The 20,350-nt window shown below is 44.7% G+C and overlaps 1 protein-coding gene across 2 annotated transcripts in view; it reads left to right on the forward strand.

Moving 5' to 3' along the window:
• LOC144753541 (uncharacterized) overlaps positions 1–20,350 on the forward strand; it is an 869,206-nt gene that overhangs the window by 371,792 nt on the left and 477,064 nt on the right. For both annotated transcript variants that reach the window (XM_078641195.1, XM_078641196.1), the window contains exon 11: positions 2,219–2,288. In XM_078641195.1, coding sequence (XP_078497321.1) covers positions 2,219–2,288 — 70 coding nt within the window. The remainder of the gene's footprint in view (positions 1–2,218; positions 2,289–20,350) is intronic.

Raw genomic sequence — 20,350 nt, forward strand, 5'->3', positions numbered from 1 at the left:
CAGTGCTTCACAAACGTTTTAGAACCACGGCCTAATTTTTTATAACAACAAACTTTCAAGAGCAAACTAGTTTTCATGGACATGAGGCAGGCGATTTTTCAATGTAAATAAACAGCACATTTCCATTGAAACAGGCATACAGTTTTTCTCATAAAACTATATCGCATTCAAATGATTATGTCTGGAAATCGGGTTTCAGTGAATATTTTTCATCTGTGCATCACCAAGTAAAGTGTCTTGATTAGTTTTAATCATATAAAAATCCTTGTTTCCATCACACTTCAGAATTACAAAACAAATTGTGCTTAATTTTTGCTTTCCTAACTATTGACAGTGCACAGTTCATTTACAGGTATTTACATTCTGTTGTGTGTTACGAAAAATAAATACATCCTTTGATTCATACTGCCTGAGCCCCAGCAAGAGTTTCATGCAATTCTTTTACTTTTCTTTCTCTGACTGTGAAGTGAGAGCTGTTTGTAACCACCAATCCCCAAGTTAAAAAAAAAATAAGCAGCGTTTTGTCAGAATACATAGCTTTACTTTTGACTTATGTCTTTGAAGTGCGCCAAATATGCCAAGTTAAATACAGAATTTGCAGGCATCTTTATTTGTTTGGACTTTCGAGAACCACCAAAAATCAGCTCACAACCCACCAGTCCTAGTGTATTTGATGGGTGGGGTCTGTGTCACTTTCAGTAATGAGCATTGTACTACTTATTAGGCAGTCTAACACAACTAATTTTGAATCAGATGTTTGGAGAGAAGATCAATATGTGGGTGGATCCTGAGTCCATCACTTAGTGCTACTTCTTACAGCTCTTTTTTTCTGTTGATCACTTAAGCCCTTACAGAAAGAGGAATTGTCAAGTCTGAACAAAAAAACAATGAAATTAAGAAAAATACAGGGTTTGTAACCAAAACTCACATCTGCTATGGTAAGCTGTAGGAATCCATGTTATAAAATGCCCATTCACAGGCTTTAACATAGTGTACTAGCATCCACCCATATTGGCCATTTCGATTTAACATATGCTTTTCACAATAAATATATTAGGCCTTCTGTCTTTGTCATAACTTTTCATAATAAACAAATCAGACCAATGGCACCTGGCATACCTTTTCCCAAATGACCAATAAGGCCTGCAGCCTTGATCACAAGCTTTCGCCATTACAATGCCGGACATACCATATTGAGTGTAAACTGTGTAATTCAAGCACTCTTTTTCAGTCCTCAACGTCTGCCCAATCAAATCCAGTAGTGAGTAAGATCAGCATGTGGTCGAAGTCAAAGGCCCTCTCTTCTCAAGTTCTGTTTCTGTTATTCACGCAAGGTCCAGGTCACCTGCACTATTATGACATGCTTAAAAATGTAAGTAAGAGATCTGGGGCCAGATGTACTAACCATACGAATACTGATTTCCTAATTGAGATTATCTTTGAATAGCAATTAGGAAACAGGTATTACTAATGTATGAAACTCTTTAGAGTTTCATTAGTGATTGCAAGTGGGTCGCAAATCAACCTACCTCATGAATATTAATGAGCTAGGTCACAAATTGCAACTCTTTAGGAATAGCATCCTTCACCGTGTTGGTGTCAGCAGACCACCATGTCTGTGGTCGCATTTTAGTAAAGCAATTTTTTTTTAATGCAGCTCGCTTTCCTTTAAGGGACCAATGCCTGCTCTTAAAACATATTTTTTAACATTCTCACTGGCCACGGGATCCCAAAGGGACCCCTTCCCATTTGCGAATGGGTTACCGCCACTTTTTAAATGGTGGTAAAGTAATTACTGTTTTGTGGCCTGCGTTTGGTCACAAAAGAGTAATGCATACCATACCAAATTGGTATTTGAAAGGGACGGCCAAAACACATCCAAGTGCAAATTGCAATTCGGAATCAAGTTACCGAATCGCATTTTGCACATCAGAAAAAGCATTTTTCCGGTCACAAACGGCCGTATTCTGGGAATTGGGCCATTTGCGGCTAAAAACGCTTCATACATCTGGCTCTTGATCCGAAGTACGGTGTTGTGTTCCTATTCCAGAGGAACTGTAATAACTGGCCCAGACTTCTCCAGATAGAATACCAGGTTTAATGGACAAACCTAGGGAACATTTCAACCTCAAGCACAGAACATAGCATGCAGCGCTGTATAATGACACAACTACATAATGTGAGCTACCACTTTCAGCTGTCTCCCTTCTCCCTTTAGGAGCTGCACAATGGAGCATCTCGCACCCAAAAGGCGCCCGGGTCAACAGGCTCCGCAGTTAGCTCCAGAGGTAAGCATTTTAAAAGTGCATTTCTTGGGTGGTTTGATTTCGCAGCCTAAAGTAGGGTGTGTGTTATTCAGCTTTAAAGTAGGAGTCCTGGGAAAGATGGGCAGGTGTTCGCCTTTAAGTACAGGATGCCACCCTTGACACCTCGTCCCGTGCCGCGTTAGGTGGAGCGAGGAGTCTGACATTATTAGGGGCCGATTAGGATGGCAGACGGACTTTGTCCGTCTGCCATCCTGTCGTGGGAAGGGACTGTCCGCCATAAGGGCGGGGGTCCCGTGCGTCGAATAAGGATGCACCCGCCACAGTGGCGGGTGCATCCCGCATTTTTAACATTGCGGCGGGCGTGCTGAAAGCACCGCCCGCCTCAATGCTAAAAATGCATGTTTGCGTTTCAAAGCACAACATGACAGGCACCGCGCGGTGCCTGCCATGTTGTACTTTGAGACGCAGGTACCCCCATGTGCAACCCCCACCCCCCCTTCACCCGGGGGGCCAGCAACGGGCCCCCAAAGCAAAGACCGTATGCCTTACCACGGCGGCTATACCACCGTGGAAAGGCATAGGACCGCAGGCATCATAATATGGTTGGCGGTGTCTCGCAGACACTGCCACCATATGTACGCACTTTTTCTGCGGGTCGCAAAGGCGACCGGCGGAAAAGCAGCGGACGGTCTTCCCGTCCGCCGCGGACCCCCCAGCCATCCTAATGTGGCGGGGGGGTCATTTCAGTGAGGATGGCGGGTGGATTGCCCCTGCCGGGCCGGCAGTGGCTTCCGCCAGCCCGGCGGAGGCAATCCGTCCGCCATCCTAATCGGCCCCTTAGTACCTTGGCAACCCTCAGCATCCCTCTGCGAAGTAACCCGAGGCATCCTCTGAGGCGAGTCCGAGCCAGCTGACAAGGAAGCCCGGCACCCTCCAGAAATATCAAGAAAACACATTAAAAAAAATAAAAAGTACACGGAGTGTGGGGGGTATCCGTATCTGTAGCAAGGCTTGAAATGCTCATCCTTCTCTCATCAGGCTCCCTGGCATCAGCCTGCAGGCCTGAGTGAGTCGAGGCCCTGCGAGGGCATGAGGCTAAGAACTCAATTACAACACCCCACATTTGCAAACTCCCTTGAACACCCCCACCCCTTACCTCCCACCTCATACACATCTGCTATGCTGGGGAAGAAGCCTGCCTGCCACCTGCAGCCCCAAAACTTGAAAGGCCGCAGATAATTAGTGCGGGATTTGGAGGCGAGCAGGCCCGGCTTTTCCTCTCAACAGTTGCTGGAGCTGAGGGAACAGGTGTTTGGGAGGGGACGGTGAGTGACGCAGGCGGAGGGGTGGTCTTTGGGGCCACCAGTAATGCTCCACACTTCATGGAATGTCCGGACAGGAAGCCCTCTGCGAATAAGGCGACACCACCGTATTTTCGTTTTTATGGTTTTTTTTTTGGGGGGGGATTGGCATATTGTAAGAACCACCCTCCAAATCTTGCATGTTATGGCTTTTCTTTATGCAGTGCACACAAGGAACGTGAGTTTTTTTGTTTGGTGATGTATATAACATGTCATTATCGCAATCTCTGTCACTCACAACATCGATCCCAGAAAGGTAAAATAAGTATTCTAATTGCCTTCGCATGGTCAGGGTGGAGCAGGTGCCATGCATCTGGCAATTTATAATTACATGCCTGACACACAGCGGTGTGACATGCATTCAACACACTCAGCTATCTTACAGGTTAAAAGTACATAAACTGATAATAATGGGTTGAGTTATGACAAGAGGTGTCAAGATAGTTTAGTCTGGTTACCCTGCATGCAACTGATTGCAATCCCGATCTGTTAACCTGCCACCTTTCAAGGTTAATTAAACAAGAATACTCTTAAAATGCTTAACCTCGGCGTCTGCTATTACAGTAACTAGGTATCCCAGTAGGGTTTAAACACTTTGTGCTCAGGGATGTGGGCACACCGAAATGCAATGTATGGTTAAAACATACATTTGAAAGGCCAAAATCTCAGGCCTGGGTCACCGAGTCATGGTGTGAACATTGTATGCCTCAAATAAGGGATTTGCGAATGACCACATTTTGCAAGCGCAGCTGAAGTTCCACAACTACAAATTTAGGGCTGGGTTGGAGAATACAGGTATTACTGGAAGGTCCTGTCTGCAAAAGCAGGTAGTTTCCTACAGTGGAAACAGTTGCAAACTTGCAGCTGTGAATGGGAGAAGTAAATGTAGCTCTAGGATGGAGATGAAGAGAGGCCAACAGCTTCAATGTGGATGTAGGGCAAAAGGTGTTTTTTCATCAAATAAAGCCAAAGTTAGCATTGAATCCAGATGCAAATATTTTCCACCTGGTATAAATTCTACATGTTTACATTTTAGTTGTAAATAATCCTGGGAAACTGTCTTTCATTACTTTCCAAGAGTACTGCTGGATTTCTTTGTAAATCAAATAAGAGTTGGAAATGTGCTGCCAACTGAGAAGTATTAAGATGGGATTACATATCAGACTCGTTTTTTCTAATAAAAATAAATTGAACCGTAAGTTATGATTCTTATATTGGGCCCTGAATACACTGATGTTTTCAACACCTCTATGGAGCAAAGTTTGCACATAGAGATTGTGGACCAATAAACCTGTACTGTAGAGTTCAGAGAGAAACCCGGCCTCCAAGACTTGCCCAACCCCTCTCTTTGTTGCTTACTATTTGCATAAGCTGGCTCCAGCTTTGATGTTGCCTTCTCAGTATTTTGACCCACACCGTCAGTGCTTTGCCTTTAAAGGAATGCGGTTATTGGTTTTAGCTCCTTCACAGCTGTATGTTCAGTGGAATCACTTGCCTTTCCATAAAGGGATGCAGTGTCCATTATTATCAGTGGTGAGCAATTGGTGATCCTGGGGTATGTCTTCACTGAAGGCATGGACCCAGTCACCCAGTAATGTTTTCAGGTTTTCCTAAGAAGGTTAACATATCTGTCTCTCCTTCGTGGACTTTTGTGAGCTTCTTCTAGTCTCTTAGAGTCTTGGTGAGACAAGCTTGCTACTTGGTGAATCCTTGTGGTAACGAGGCACCCGAGGATCAGTGTGTTATGCCTGTGCAAATTGTACACTAGGCCACTTCTCATCAACGTGATCTCAAGATGGAGTGGATGGCTTTAGTAGAGGGCTTTGTGTTAAATACATAGAAGCTTGAAGGATATCCCGTACTCAATAAGCCGCATGTGGTGCCCAACGATTGTGGTGATGATGGAGAAACTGCAGCCTTCAGTCACTAGTTTTGTCTTCTTGTCCTGGTGAATTTGATCAAAAATAGCATGGATCATCCATATCCTCTCATGTAGGTAACACCAGAGCTTAGATTATGCTGCATAACAGAGAGAATAATCTATCTATCTATCTATCTATCTATCTATCTATCTATCTATCTATCTATCTGTCTGTCTGTCTGTCTGTCTGTCTGTCTGTCTGTCTGTCTGTCTGTCTGTCTGTCTGTCTATCTATCTATCTATCTATCTATCTATCTATCTATCTGTCTGTCTGTCTGTCTGTCTGTCTGTCTGTCTAAAAGGAAGTCAGGAATTATGAGTAGTTCTCAAGTTTTAGTTACAGAAGTGCTCCTTTTTGCAGCAGTTTTTTTTAAAGAAGGGAGTAGGTAGTGCTCTCCACACCTAGCTTAAAATGACAAAATACTTTTACCACTCCAGACGCAGTATTACATCTCTGAATTGGTAAAATACTACCCAAGCTAACCTGGCTTGAAAAAAAGCAGTCCCCTACATTTGTTTTGCTCTTTTTAAAGTCCATCAGTGAGGCATAGCTTTGTCTAGACGTAAGGGAGCATCCAGTATGAGTCAAAGCAATACCTCAGGCTTAGAGTGCTGCATAAAGTATGCAAAAAAGGAAGTAGTTTTAGGTGAGACCTAGCAAAATAGACATTTGAGGTGAGCAGGTTTACAGTGTTGGTGGCGTTGTAGAGTAGTCCATATAAAGGAGCTGCTTTATCTTTAAATGTGCAGTAACATCTGGTTACTCCGCCCAGGCAAGCCCAATACCAGAAGCATTAATAACTGTGGGGAGGGAGGTAGCAATAGAAAAAACACAGTGATTACAAGTGGGACCCAGGTGTTGCCTCAGAAATGAAGAATTACCAGCTGTTGAAAAATGTCCCTCTCTCCAGGGCCACCCCAAACCTTTTGTCTTCCTCCTCCTCTCTTTTTGACCTCGTTTTTGGTGGCTTTAGGACTTTGCACACTTTACCACTGCTAACCACTGATAAAGTACATATGCTCACTCCTTAACTTGGCATATTTAATCTACTTATACGTTCCTAGTAAAGTGCACAACATGTGCCAGGCCTGTAAATTAAATGCTACTAGTGGGCTGGCAGCACTGCTTGTGCCACCCACATAACTAGCCCTCTAACCATGTCTCAGGTCGCCATTGCAGGGCCTGTGTGTTCAGTTTACTGCCACTTCAACTTGGCATTTAAATCTATTTGCCAAGCCTTAAACTCCCCTCTTATTACATATGTCACCCTTAAGGACTGCCCTTGGCAACTCAGAGGACAGGGTGCCATGTAAGCAAAGGGAAGGACATGTGCTTGTATGCTTTACCAGCCCTGGTAGTGAAAAAAAGCCTATTTAGTTTTATACGACTGTGAGGCCTACTTCCCCCATAGACTAGCATTGGGAATTCCCTTACGTGCTTCTAAGTGGTAATTCCTGATCCTAGGGCAGTCTTTTGTGGTGTATTTACTGTGTTGTTGTATGAGTTATTGCACAAATATTTTACACATTGCCTTCCAAGTTAAAGCTGCCTGCTCTGTGCCAAACTACCAGGGGGTGACTGTAGGATAATTTGGGAATGTGTTGTGACTTACCTGGACTAAGATTGTGGTCCCTACTTGGGCAGGGTGCATATCTCTGCCAACTAGAGACCCGATTTCTTACACTGGGGGAATGAGTAATTTGATTCTCAATTCTTCTGAGTATTTCACCTTTTTGCTCCGCCTGCTTTCTATAGTGAGGGTCCCTGAGTGAGTACTATGAGATGGTTAGGAGTTTTTAGGGTACAGGGTTAGTGTAGCTTTAAAGGATAATAAGTGGTTTTAGGGTTCAAGGAAGAGTAGCATTAAGGGGTAAATAGGGTTTTTAGGATCTGGGATGCATTGAAATGTAAACGTTACGCATTTGTTTTGCTTGCAAATTATTCTATGTAAAGTTAGCATTCACGGCGCCATTTTGAACTGTGAGTGAAACTAACCCTAGCTTGCTGAGAAATGTCTCCATTCGTCTTTTCCTTTTCTCAAGGTTTAACACTGTCTTTCACCGAGTACATTGTCCTCAATAGCACATACCTTTCCCATTAGATATAGGCCTTCTCCCACCAGCCCAGCTGCGAGATCGGACAGGACGACCTTTAATTACAGATAGCGTGTACCCAGCCTTAGAGTTGAAACCTATCCTACTGTACCCCTTTGTTTTAGCTGTATGAGCCTGGAATGTTACAGTCTGGACGGAGCCTTCGTTGGTTTGCAATGTACTTAATGTATCTTTACGCGGGCTGAAGTCAGTCCCTCTGCAGCAATCCAAGGAGGCTGGTCAGACCGGACTTCACTTGAGTGTACCTTTAATAAATACCTTTGGTTTGTATTCTCTACTTTCTGACTGATCCTTTATTTGTGTGGAAGGCTGGGAGGTGGTCGCGAGTGACCCAGTTGGCCCTAATTGTGTTACTTTCGTCAGATGGGTAGCTTTAAGAACAGTAAGGGGTGTGTAGGTGTCAAGGAAGGGAATGTTAAGGGGTTTGTAGAGCTGACGAGTAGTAAAGGGGGTTGTAAGGTTGAAGGAAGGGTAGCGTTAAGCAGTAGCAAGGGGCTTTTGGGTTTAGGGAAGTGTAGCGTTAAGGGTGTAGTAAAGGGTTTTAAGATTGAGGGATGGGTACTGTTGAGGGGTAGTAAGGAGATTTTAGGAGTCAGGGACGGGTAGCATTAAGGGGTAGGAAGAGATTTTTAGAGGAAAGGAAAGGGTAGAATTAAGGGGATGTAAGATTGTTTTAGGGCTCAAGGAAAGTTAGCGTTATTGGGTAGTAATGATTTTTTTGAGATCAGAGAAGGAAGTGTTTAGGGATAGGAATGGTTTACAATAGGGCTGGACTGGGAACCTAAAGCAGCCATGGCAAATTTTGGCAAACGAGCCCCCATTCGTTGCGTAGCAAGCAAGCCCAACATCTACAAGTAGGGTTTGGGGTGTACTCCCCTGTTAGAAACTGAGTCTCTGGTTGGCAGTGGTTTGCACTCTACTCAGGGTGAGTTACACCTCAGAATAGTCCTTACTCACCCCCTTGGTAGCTTGGCAAAAGCAGTTAGACTTATCCCCAGAGGAAATGTGTAAAGTATTTGTACATACACACAATAACACAGTGAAAACACCACAAAAGTACTCCACACCAACTTAGAACAAGCATTAAAATGCAATAGGTCTTGCCTTTAATTAAGTTAAAGCCATTTGCTTTGCTATACAATACCATAAGCAAAGCAAATGGTTTTAACTTAATAAAAGGCAAGACCTATTGCATTTTCAATGCTTGTCCTTCCTGCCATCATCCTGGCTAGAAACTGCAATTTTATGTCTTTCAACTCGTTGGAGTGTATCTGCCTATGCTGGTGTGTGTTTATCTAACTTATTGTAAGACAATGAGTGGGACAACTTGTATTATCGAAAATACTGTAGCCCTTTGCTCAAGCTTTACTGGAAGAGAAAGACAGAAAAACAGCAACCATGGCAGAAAGAAGTGTAGAAAAAGAGCCCGCAAGAGTGAGATAAAGAGACAGCAAGGGTACAGTGGTGGAGGAAGAGTCATGAAGTGGAATGAAGAGTAGGTGACCTTGATATCTAGCATCCCTGATATTCCTCAGCCCCAACGACCCATAATAATTTCACATTTGCATACGATGGATGAGTGGACAGATGAGAAGCATTCAAAAGTAAAGTGGTCAGAATGTCCATTTTTTTCTGTGTACAATGCACGTCATTTTTGCACTAATTATGCAAAAAGCATTTTGTTGGTCATCTGCACGAATATTGTACATGACACTCTCTCACACATATAAAGTCACACCCAGTAAGAGCAGAAGACCGGTTCTGGTTTCACAGCGACAGTAAACATTAGGTTACATTTCCAAAAGACATTTTCTGCTTCTGCTAGATTTATGCAGGTGAAAATTAGGCAAAAAAAGATAACTGCCCAAGAATGAAAAATTAGACGAAACATGTGAACTCAAAAAATAGTTATGATGTGAGATTACACTCAAATAACACCAATTTGACTGTGGCCTATTCAAGAAGTCCATATATGTGGTAGGTGCAGTGTTTAATTTGTAAAATAAAGAGTGTCGGTGCCCAAATCGCTGCTCAGAAGCCCAGCCGGCTCAATTAAATTTCAGCATGCTGAATATCAAGATTGCATAGTTCTGAATCCATCTAGGCCTCTTTAATCAACTCTCACACACAAGAGGGGAGAGGGTCTATATCTAATTCAACCACCCCGAACCCCCTAAATGACTCTGCTACACACAAAAGAGGGGTGGAGAATAACAAAGCATGAACAATAAAGATAATTACAAACAAAGATCACAAGTGTGCAGACATTGGCACATTCATGAGTGATGAAAAACTGCCCTCACTCACACACAATGTGTGTGACATGCTTCATCATCGGGTCTGCTACCACGCCCGGGTGTAGCCACACTCCGGGCGGAGCATAGGGAGGGGGAACGAAAATAAATATTTTATATATACACAAGGACAACGTGTAACAGACGACTGCAAGTGACAACAGTGATCACAGACAAAAACCAATAGATCAAGACTGAGTACAGTGAAAAACAAGAAAATGCAGTAGAGAGTGATTAAAACTGGCTCCTGGATACCCGAAATAAATTTTATTGGTAGGTTCCAAGGTCAGGGTTAAAAAGGAATGGATGGTGGTACTAGCAAAGAGTATTAGGACCCCCTAGTGCCCCTCCTTTACTGCTGTAGTCAACATGTTTCGACCGGCGCGGTGCATCAAGGAGGGGCACGAGTAGTGCTGGAGGACACCCTCGGAACAGTTGTGTTCTTTGGGACTCCACCCCCCATGCGCCAGGTCAAGTGATCTGTATCAATAAACTTGTTGTGTCACCGTGTTGGCGGAACTCCCTCCACATAGCCTCTTACTGATGGGCAAGAGTGACCTTCACCCCTGTTAACAACCTAACTAAGGTAAGGGGATTACTATATTAGACTGGGACAGGAAGATGTCCTGAAGAAGACCCAGGTGACCCAGTAATTAAGGGCAATAAAGGGTCGAAACATGTTGACTACAGCAGTAGAGGAGGGGCACTAGGGGGTCCTAATACCCTTTGCTAGTACCACCATCCATTCCTTTTTAACCCTGACCTTGGAATCTACCAATAACATTTATTTCGGGTATCCAGGAGCCAGTTTTAATCATTCTCTACTGCATTTTCTTGTTTTTCACTGTACTCAGTCTTGATCTGTTGTTTTTTTGTCTGTGATCACTGTTGTCACGTGCAGTTGTCTGTTACACATTGTCCTTGTGTATATATAAAAAAAATCTTTTCGTTCCCCCTCCCTCTGCTCCGCCCGGAGTGTGGCTACACCCGGGCGTGGTAGCAGACCCGATGATGAAGCATGTCACACACATTGTGTGTGAGTGAGGGCTCTTTAATCAACTGCTAAATTCATCAAAAGGCCCATGGCAAACCTCTAAAGATAAAACATACCATGAGGTATATTTAGAAGTCAAAAGGTGCGTGTCGACTGGGGGAATCAGACCCAAGGGTAGGTGGAAATATTCCCATCAGTTGTCGATCTGTGCCACCCTTTTATCATCATGTGGGTTTCTCCTTACCCAGGAGTTGATGTACTCACAGTCGCCAGAATGTGAAAGAGACTGCGAGAACAAAAAAACTATGATGTCTACAAAATTTGAAGGGTCAGTGTGAGGAGACAACTGAAAAAAGCAGTGCAAGAAAAATAGTGATGAACTAAAATTGGATGAGACTGAGTAGAAGTGTGAGTTTAATGATTTCTCTCAGCCCTCCAAGATTAAAAACAATTGAAAAACGACAGATTTAACAAAATATCTGTTTTAGCAAGAATTGGTCAACATGTTTCTGCATAGATGGCTACTACCAATGCATTCGTCAGGACCTAGTTGCTGCTACTGCTTTTCAATGAGTGAAAGAAAACATATATTAAAAGGGAATTACATCACCTGTGTTCCAGGTAAAATACTCCACCACAACCCATTAGTTGTGGGGATGGCGCCTCACCTCACCTGGCTGCAGCTCAGGTACTGAGGAGCACCGCTCTCTCCGTCGGTGTCTCCCAGCGTTCCTCTGTGCTTACTGGGGAGTAAGCACAGAGGAACGCTGGGAGACACCGACTGGGGAGTAAGCACAGAAATGTCTGATGGGAAATAAGTGCCTGTCCCTAAAAAGATTGCTGTTGGCCCCCACCAGCAAACACAAGCTCAAATTAAGCATTTGGTTGGTGAAAGTGGAATAAGGATTTCCTAATTGAAAATAAAGGTAGTCTTTCTAAGACCTCCTCTAAAAGACTGGAGGGATCCTCTTATGTCCTTCGCACTGAGTTTATTTTATTCTTTTGAAACTGCTATTTATCAACCATAGGAACAAGTCATTTCATAGCTGTAAATTCCTAAAATAGATAGGAGACATATTTGCCACATAGTTATCTTCACTAATACCACACTGCAGGCTCATTTTCTGTGGCAAGTCTAGTCACAGAATGTTTTAAAAAAGCAGATACATTAAAACAGTGGTATTCACACAAAAGGTATGTAGGCCACCAAATTTAAAAGGAAAGCTTAACCAAGCAAAGCAATGGGTCTGGCTTGATCCTCAGATTCATGGCAAGATGCAAGCCATGCAGCAGGAAAATTCCCTTGATACAATTGAAACACTGTCCGATCGACTTCTGTAACCTTCAGAGAACCAGGACAGGAAAAACTGTTGAACAACTGTTCACCAATAACCAGATGTAGCTTCAATAATCACTCACATATGGACTTCGAAAGTTCCAAATGTATTTCACTTGAAACTGCAAGTACAGAACAATGAGATAGCCGCACTGACCAATCTTCCATTTCCAACTGACACAATGGAATTCTCACAACTGAGCAGTCCACAAGTAGACAGAACTGTGTGGGGAAATATGGTAGGGGTGGGAAATCAGGTACAGTGTATATAACACACATACATTCCTTCAAGAGCAAACAATGACAAGAGAGGAGAAAGAGAAAACAAATATATGTTGCTTAAGTACCAAAGCCCCCTCACCGGGTTGAGCCTTTCTATATTTCCGCAGCGGACTTCGCGGTCAGTGATCGTGCCGCTATGCCCCCAAATGATGAATACAATTAGGCCCCTTGGAGTGGTCCCCAGTACCGCAGCTCTTCTACTTTGCCGGTGCGGGCCGCGGCGATGACCTCAAAGAGGGAGCTCCCCACTACTTGTCAGTAATCACCCCCTAGTTTTCGTGAGCTCATAAACTTTGCCTCTAATGCGAGGTTTGTAGGGTTTACGCAATTGTCAACAACACACAACTCGCCTGAGGTGCTCCAGCCAACAACAGTCTCGGGCGCAGGCTCCGGTCACGGATCAGAGCTGTTACCTGGGGTCACGATGTGGAGGGTGCAGTCCGCGCTGGCGAGCGAGAGGAGCCTAAGCAAACATCACGATAGAGAGAGCGAGAGGAGAGGAGAGAGGGCCCACTCCGGGAGACAGGGCCGCAGGCAGCGTCCAGGCGCAAGGAGTCAATCAGAGTGCGAGAGCGCGCAAGCTAATTAGGCCTTTGGAAAAAGTGGACGAGAGCGCTCAAGTCCATTTAAAAATCGATTCATCATCTGCACGCATACGGAGGGACAAAAAATGAACATGCATGTGGACATCCCGACGCCATTTTTGTCCCTCTGTACGCGTGCACAAGTTGAATTGATTACAAAAAGCCCTTGCGCTGTGCGCTGCTAACGCTAGGCGAGACCTAAAAATAGACAATATTTATCTGAGTAAAACAAGATGAAAAAGACAAAAACCCAACGTACACAACTCAAATTGCGAATTCTCAAAGATGAAATGCGCCTTAGAAACACAATAGTTCCAAATGGGCTATAATTACATGCTTGACGGAGTTTAATCTCAAAGTTTGGGGTAATCGCGATGGAGCCCAGACCAGCCATGGAGTCATACAGACCCCTGTTACAGTAACTTTGACACAATGACAAAACAAAGATGTTGCGGGGCGCTGGGGTGGTGAGGCGTCTCTTGGGTCGGTGCAACTTCAGTTCCTTACCGTTGGTGCAGGTCATTGGCAAGTCAGTGCTCAGGAAATTGCAAGGCCCAGGGGAGATAACACAGTGTTGGCAGCGAGGCATCGGTTCTGCTGGCGGTGTGGGGTCGATGAAGTGTCGAGAGTCAAGCCACACGGCGTTGATTTCGCAATGTCGTTGTCACACCACGGGACCATTAGTGCGGCGTTGGAGTCGGGCATCACAGACTTCTGGTACTCGAGACTCCCTATATGGCGGTTCTTCAGAGGCACTGCAACAGAATCTGGGCCTGCGTTGCAAGCCGCGGTTGTTGCATTGAGCGGGGACCGCGGCTCTGGTGCAGGCAGGGGCATGGTGTTGAAGATCAGCGCTGGCGCTGATGTCACACTCAAAGTCAATGTGCTGGTTTCTTCTTGATGAACACAGCAAACTCACTTTTAAGGACCCGGAATTGGAATGTAAGTATGGACGAATTTTGCGAATTTTGCAATTTGCGAATTTGCGTATTTGCAGATTCGCAATCTGCAAAATTCGCGAACTCTCGCGAATTTGCGGATTTTTTTTTGTGTTCGCATGGGTTTCTGCCAGTTCGCGAGGGTTTTTTACCAGTTCGCAAACGCGAACTTACTTGTCGGGTCGCAACGGTCGCGACCATGTTGTTTCTACGTCTGGTTCATCACAGCACCCTCTGTTTCATCACTGCCACCCTCTGGCTCACCCATGCCACCCTCTGGTTCATCACTGCCACCCTCTGGTTCATCACTGTAGATTATGGGGGTAAAAGCACACCTGCCCTGCCTCAACTGACATGAATTAATTTGGGGCTGATGAATGTGCCACTGAATTTGAGCTGGCACCTGCTTCCTTAGCTGTAAGTGCTTCCTGATTAATGATGACCTTGAACTTTTGCACCTGCTAAGTGCTTTCAGTTTAGTAAAATTCGTTAGCACACCTGCCCTGCCTCAACTGACATGAATGAATTAGAGGCTGATTAATGTGTCACTGAATTTGAACTTCCAGTCTGGCACCTGCTTCCTTATCTGTAATTGCTTTCTGTTGCAGTGTAATTTTTTTTAACAGGACCTTTGTGGCATACTTGTAGCTATTCTCTGAACCTGCTGTGAGGGTCAGAGCAGGGTCATAGAATAGTTTCAAGTAGGCAACTGAACTCTGGAGGGGCCCCTCAGGAAGCACTACAGGGAATGGGTACTAATGATGAGATTGAACTTTTGCACCTGGTGAGTGCTTTCAGTTTTGCAAAAATCGTTTTTCTGCAATTTCGCGCGATTTGCGGGGCACGAATTTGCGCGAGATCGAATTCGGGAGCCTCGAATTCGTGTGAATATACGATTTGTTTTTTTGCGGCGTGTTAGTTCGCGTGATTTTTTGCGTTTTCGCAAGCCGCTTGTAGCGCAACGACGCTAAGTTACCCTAGCGGTCGTACATGGGCGCGGCCATCTTGTTTGCGTGACGTATTTCCATTTCCGGGCGCTATGTGTAATCTCGCAAAGTGTGCGGCTCGCTAGTACAAGTTCGCATGTGATCGCGGGAGAAATCTCGCGCGAACTTACCCACGCGGTCGTGAACGGGCGCGGCCATCTTGTTTTTCATTCATTGCTATGGTTCTGGGCATCCTTTCTGTATCCTCTGCCATCCTTTGCTTGCTTGAAGTTTTTTTTGATCTATTTTACTTATTATCTATCCCTCTATTTTTCTAGCTCTATATTTTTGTGTTTTCTGCTACTTTTGGTTAATTTTAAACTACTTTTTTAAACTCTCTTCTTTTCTTCTTCCCTATTCTATTTCTTCTTTATTATTTACCTTCCTTTCTGCCCAGACCATGGTAAAGGGAGCCGGGAAGCAGCCCGAGAAGGGGAAGGGTCCCGCACCCCGTGCCCGGCTCCCGTGCGGGCGTTTGAGGGGGGAGCTAGTGATGCCACGGGAGATCTTTAGTGCGGAGGATGTGGCCGCACTAGTGTTCTTTGTACAGCGCCGCCTCCCCAGGACCATCGCGGCAGGCAGCAAGATCGCAAGCGGCTACGGGCTCCGGGAGCGCCGGAAGCGGTGGGAGAAGGTGTGCCGGGCCATGTTTCAACACTCTGGGGTCCGGCGCACCTACAACCAGGCCACCCACCGTTGGACGGATCTCCTGGACCGGGAACGCGACTTGCTCGACCTGCTCGGCGTCGAGATCCCCAGGGCTTGGTGAGTAGTAGCAGCTATTTCATCACTACTCCTGCTCTGTGTGTTATTATATTTCAAATTTTTGTTTTTTATCAAGAGCAATAATGCTGCCGATTACATTGTAGGTAAATTATATTTCAAAATCTTCTGTGCATTTCAGGTGCACTGCTCTCCTTCTCAGTAGCGTTGCTACTATGCTTATTTGTTTTCGATTTAGTGTTCATTTCATTGGCCTGAGAAATTATGTATGAGTGTAGTTTACAGAACTGCGTAATGCTAGACACTAAGGGGCAGATTTGCAGATTTGCAATTACCGGCGCATCCCTGCAAAGTAGCAGGGATGCGCCAGTAATTGTGCGCCACGCCACCACCACCCATGGTGCGCCGTATTTACAATGCGGCGCACCATGGACCCAAAACATCACTGAAGCGTTACGCATCTGTGCCGTAAAGACGGCGCATTGCTGGAGTTGCGTCGCAACGATGGCGCAGCTCCAGCAATGCTCTGGGGTGCCCTATCTCCCCAATGCTGCGTCAAGCCGTACGTCTGCTTCAAGCAGGCGCAGGGTTTGAGTGACGCATCATTGTCCTAAGAGTGACTGATTGAAATCTTGTAGATTTCCCTCAGCCACTTTTAGGATGCGTTCCTGCGCAGGAACGCCCTCCCTTGCACCGGAACGCCCCCTGATGGCGCAGGGCTTCACAACGTGATGCATCTCCCATATGCGTCGCGTTGTTAATATACGCCGCACCATGGCACCTCTTTTGTTCTGCCGCTGCGTCACAAAAGTCACGCAACAACGGAGTTAAAGAGCCGCAAGGGGCTTGTAAATCTGCCCCTACAGACTCAAGTCCAGTCCTTCCTTTGTACACCTGGCAATAAGAAGAAATAGTGGTGGTGGATTGATAGTTTGAGTATTTTAATGACTGGTTAATGTAGTAGGAAACTTTTTAGTGTTGTCACTGATCTGCAATCACGATGGAGTTTGTATGTCACTTCGCGTGCGGCGGACTGCTGCCTGCCAGTCCTAGGCGAACCTTTTTAGTACTTTGTTTAGTGAGTTACATAACTTTCCAAGTCGACGGTCCGCAAATCAAGCAATACTAATATCGTAGTAGACCACATGAGATAGGTCAATATATCCCGTGGAATAGTTGTCTATTTGCTATTTCGCAAAATATTTTGTTATTGTTCTTTTGAAATGTTTGATTTGGTTGACAACAATCATCCATGTTTTCGGGTCTTTCTTTCTTTCATGTTGTACATCAGCTCCCCCCAGGGGCAAGAGGACAGAGGAGGAGGTGGTTGCTGCTGCTGCTATACAAGGCCAGGATCGGCCAGGCGAGGGCTCCTTTGCTGGCCCCAGTAAGTTTTCATTTTAATATAGAGTACCTATTTTTTCCTAGCGTTCCTCATTCGATTTTTCTAAATCGTCTTTGATCTTCTTGTAGACTGTATCTAAATTCTTATCCTGCCTCTACTATGACTCCCTGTGGTATTACTAGATTATTCTTATTAGTCTGTCTGTGTAGCTAACTAAGATTGCACAGTTGGCAAAAGGTGTCAAACGAAACTCCCATTCTAGTCATCAATAGCTCTATGAACGGAGTGCAGTCCTCTGGGATTGTCCATAATATCTTTTCAAGTCTTCAAAATGTTTATGCTTTGACAATTCCCAACAATAAAATGCGAATGACCACCAAGAAAGAATAAGATACTACTTTACTTTTGGTTTGGATAGGAGGACAATCCATACTACTACTGTTGCAGGGACAAATCTGCACAAACAGAACTATGGACACTAAATAGTGCATTGTTTATCAATTATAATAGGCGCAGGTAGACTTTCCACATACCTCAGTGATAACAGACTTTGAACTTAGAACCCCCAATCTCCTTACTGACTAGATAGTGTGGCAGAGTCATTTAGCTCCCGAATTCATCGATGATTGATCCCAAATGATGATTATCCAACGCAGGACAAGAGTACGGAGTCAGAGTCCAGAAGTGTCAGAGGCACGGACTCATGCTTGCAAATTGCAAAACCTTTCGCTCAGTCACCAAAAACCACAGAGTCTATTTAAGTTTTAAAGCTTTATTAAAAGTAAAAACATTTATCAAAAATCAAAGTTTGTCATAAAACATAAACGGTTGATTAAAAATGGAAAAGTGCTTAGTGATTTATTTCACACATTTATTGTGGGCGAGCCGAGCCCTCACCTGGTTTGAACTTTAATTTTTCTTTTTGGTGCTGAATCGTTGGTCACTCCATCCTAGTGATGATGTTCTAATCTTGCTCTTGTTCTTAGAAGTGAAGCTTCTGTCTGTTATGAGAAAAATGGTGCGTGTTAAAAAGCAAGCATTCATCAGTTGTGCCAAAAAGTGCAGCAATGCAACAACCTTCCCTGGAAAAAGGGACATTTTTACTTTAGAGTACACAGTCACAAATTATTAGATTGGTTTTTGTATTCACATTTCTTCATTCCTAGACAAAATACTAGTGAGTGGTGTATGTCTATGACATCTAACATTCTTAAATGTACTTTGTAGGTGGAACATCTGGTGCCGGGGCCAGCGCGGAGGTGGAGGAGGACACTTCTGGGGAGGAGGCGGTGCAAGTGCCGGAGGAAACTGCTGTGAGGGTTGCCACGGTAGTGGCGGGCAGTGGTGTGCTCTCTGCACGGGTGTAGTATATATGTTGTACAGTTAAGTTACTATACTGTTAAGAAGACTTTCAAATTTAGAACAAAGTTTTTATCAACCAGGTAGTAGCCTCCTCTAAATGTACTTCAACTCAGTGGTGAATTTTTTTCGAGAATCCAAATCAGATATGAGATGAACTTGATGGATGGGATGAACGAAAAGCGAAAGAAGGGTGTAAGTAAGTGTGGAAGGATGAGCAAGTTAAAAGTAATGATGACTGACAAAGAAGAATGATACGTGTTTGATTGGTGCCCGAGGTGGCTGGGAAGGAATATGATGCATGGCTGGGTGAAGGATGAAGCAAGGATGGGTGGAAGGGGAACAGCCTTGGTGGGTGAAACAGAAACTGTATGTGTGCGCAATATATCCTTTGGTTGAAATTCAAATGCAAGTCAAGCACGGATGTATGGCTTGTGGTTTCCCAAATAAAATGAAAAGGTTGTTTTACCGTGAGAAAACGTAAGGTTTGTCGAGATGAGAGACATGAAGAAGAATGATTGACATAGAGTTTGAATGGATGGATGCCTGGATCATGGTACTATCTGACTCTTAGATAGCATATGTGTATCTAGAGAGAGTAGACGGTCACTGGATGAACTAAGTGTTACTTTGAAGAGCATGTTACACCGCACCCGCACGTCCGTTCCAGTGTAGGAAAGGCAAGGAAAAGAAGTTTTAATTCTGTCCAAATACTACAATGAATAGTAGCAGTAGTTTGTATTGCAAGCACAGCATATATCCAGCTATTACGATGGCCACTCACTACCTCTGTTAATAAGTTTAGTAGAACTCGGTCATTCATGTGTGGATGTATCACTGTTCACTCAATAAAAAGCAAAGCACCTAAAGTCATCCCATATGTAAGCAAATACATACCATGTGCAGTGATAGATAATCAGATTATTTATCTTCTTCATTTTCCTTTTCTAGTATTCATTGGCACTGTAGGGTGAAAGTTAAATTAATTAAGCAGTAGCCCTTGTAACAGAGTATTCTCAGTGCCACCCGTAATAGAAAAGTAAGAGCATCACCACCTGCATGTACTGGACCGGTACAGTAACACAAGTCTGTCTCACTCATCATGGCGGGCGTCTGTTTTTCTCGGGTGCAAGTTGACTGCGCTGGCATTATGCCGGCTTGCAGAAGTTAACGTACCAATTTTGCTAAACAAGAGAGAGGAAGAAGAATAAGACTGGTGTACTGTCATAGTCGACTCTAATGGAGTGAGTCCATAGTGCTCGTAGAATTGATTCCTTAAACTCCCACTAATCTTAGAGCAAGGATGAAGAAGTGGGAGGTTAGATAGATACTGGCCACAATAGTTATGTACTGCGCTTGCAAGTTGCTAGTCCTACTGTGACACAACTTTCTGCTGAATCATTTTGTGTTAATCTTAAAGAGCATTGGTTACAGACTATGTCTTTCTTTCTTCATATAGATGCTCCTTCCAAACCAACACGGAAGGAGCTGGCTAAAAGGGCCCGGCAACGGAGGCTGGAGGCGACTGTCGCCGAATATCGCCGGCTGGATGCCCAGGAGGAGGGGGACATGCAGTCGACCACAACATCGACCGGTACAGCTGCATCCTCCTCCGCGCTCCCTGGGTCAGCCAGTCAGCGCAGGTCTCCAGCGGTACGGAGCCGGGGTACCGCAGCCACCCGCCACCGCCGAGCAACAAAAAAATCAGCTGCCCCCCACAGCAGTACCAAAAAAAGGTTACACCGCCTTTCACTGAGGGTGTCCTACCTCGAGCAGGAGCTGCTCAACACCAAAACCCTGCTTGAGACCCTCCGCAAGGAGCATGCCGACCTGGCCCGAAAAGTC

The sequence above is a fragment of the Lissotriton helveticus genome, chromosome 5_1 (assembly GCF_964261635.1).
Source record: "Lissotriton helveticus chromosome 5_1, aLisHel1.1, whole genome shotgun sequence".
Lineage (NCBI taxonomy): Eukaryota > Metazoa > Chordata > Amphibia > Caudata > Salamandridae > Lissotriton > Lissotriton helveticus.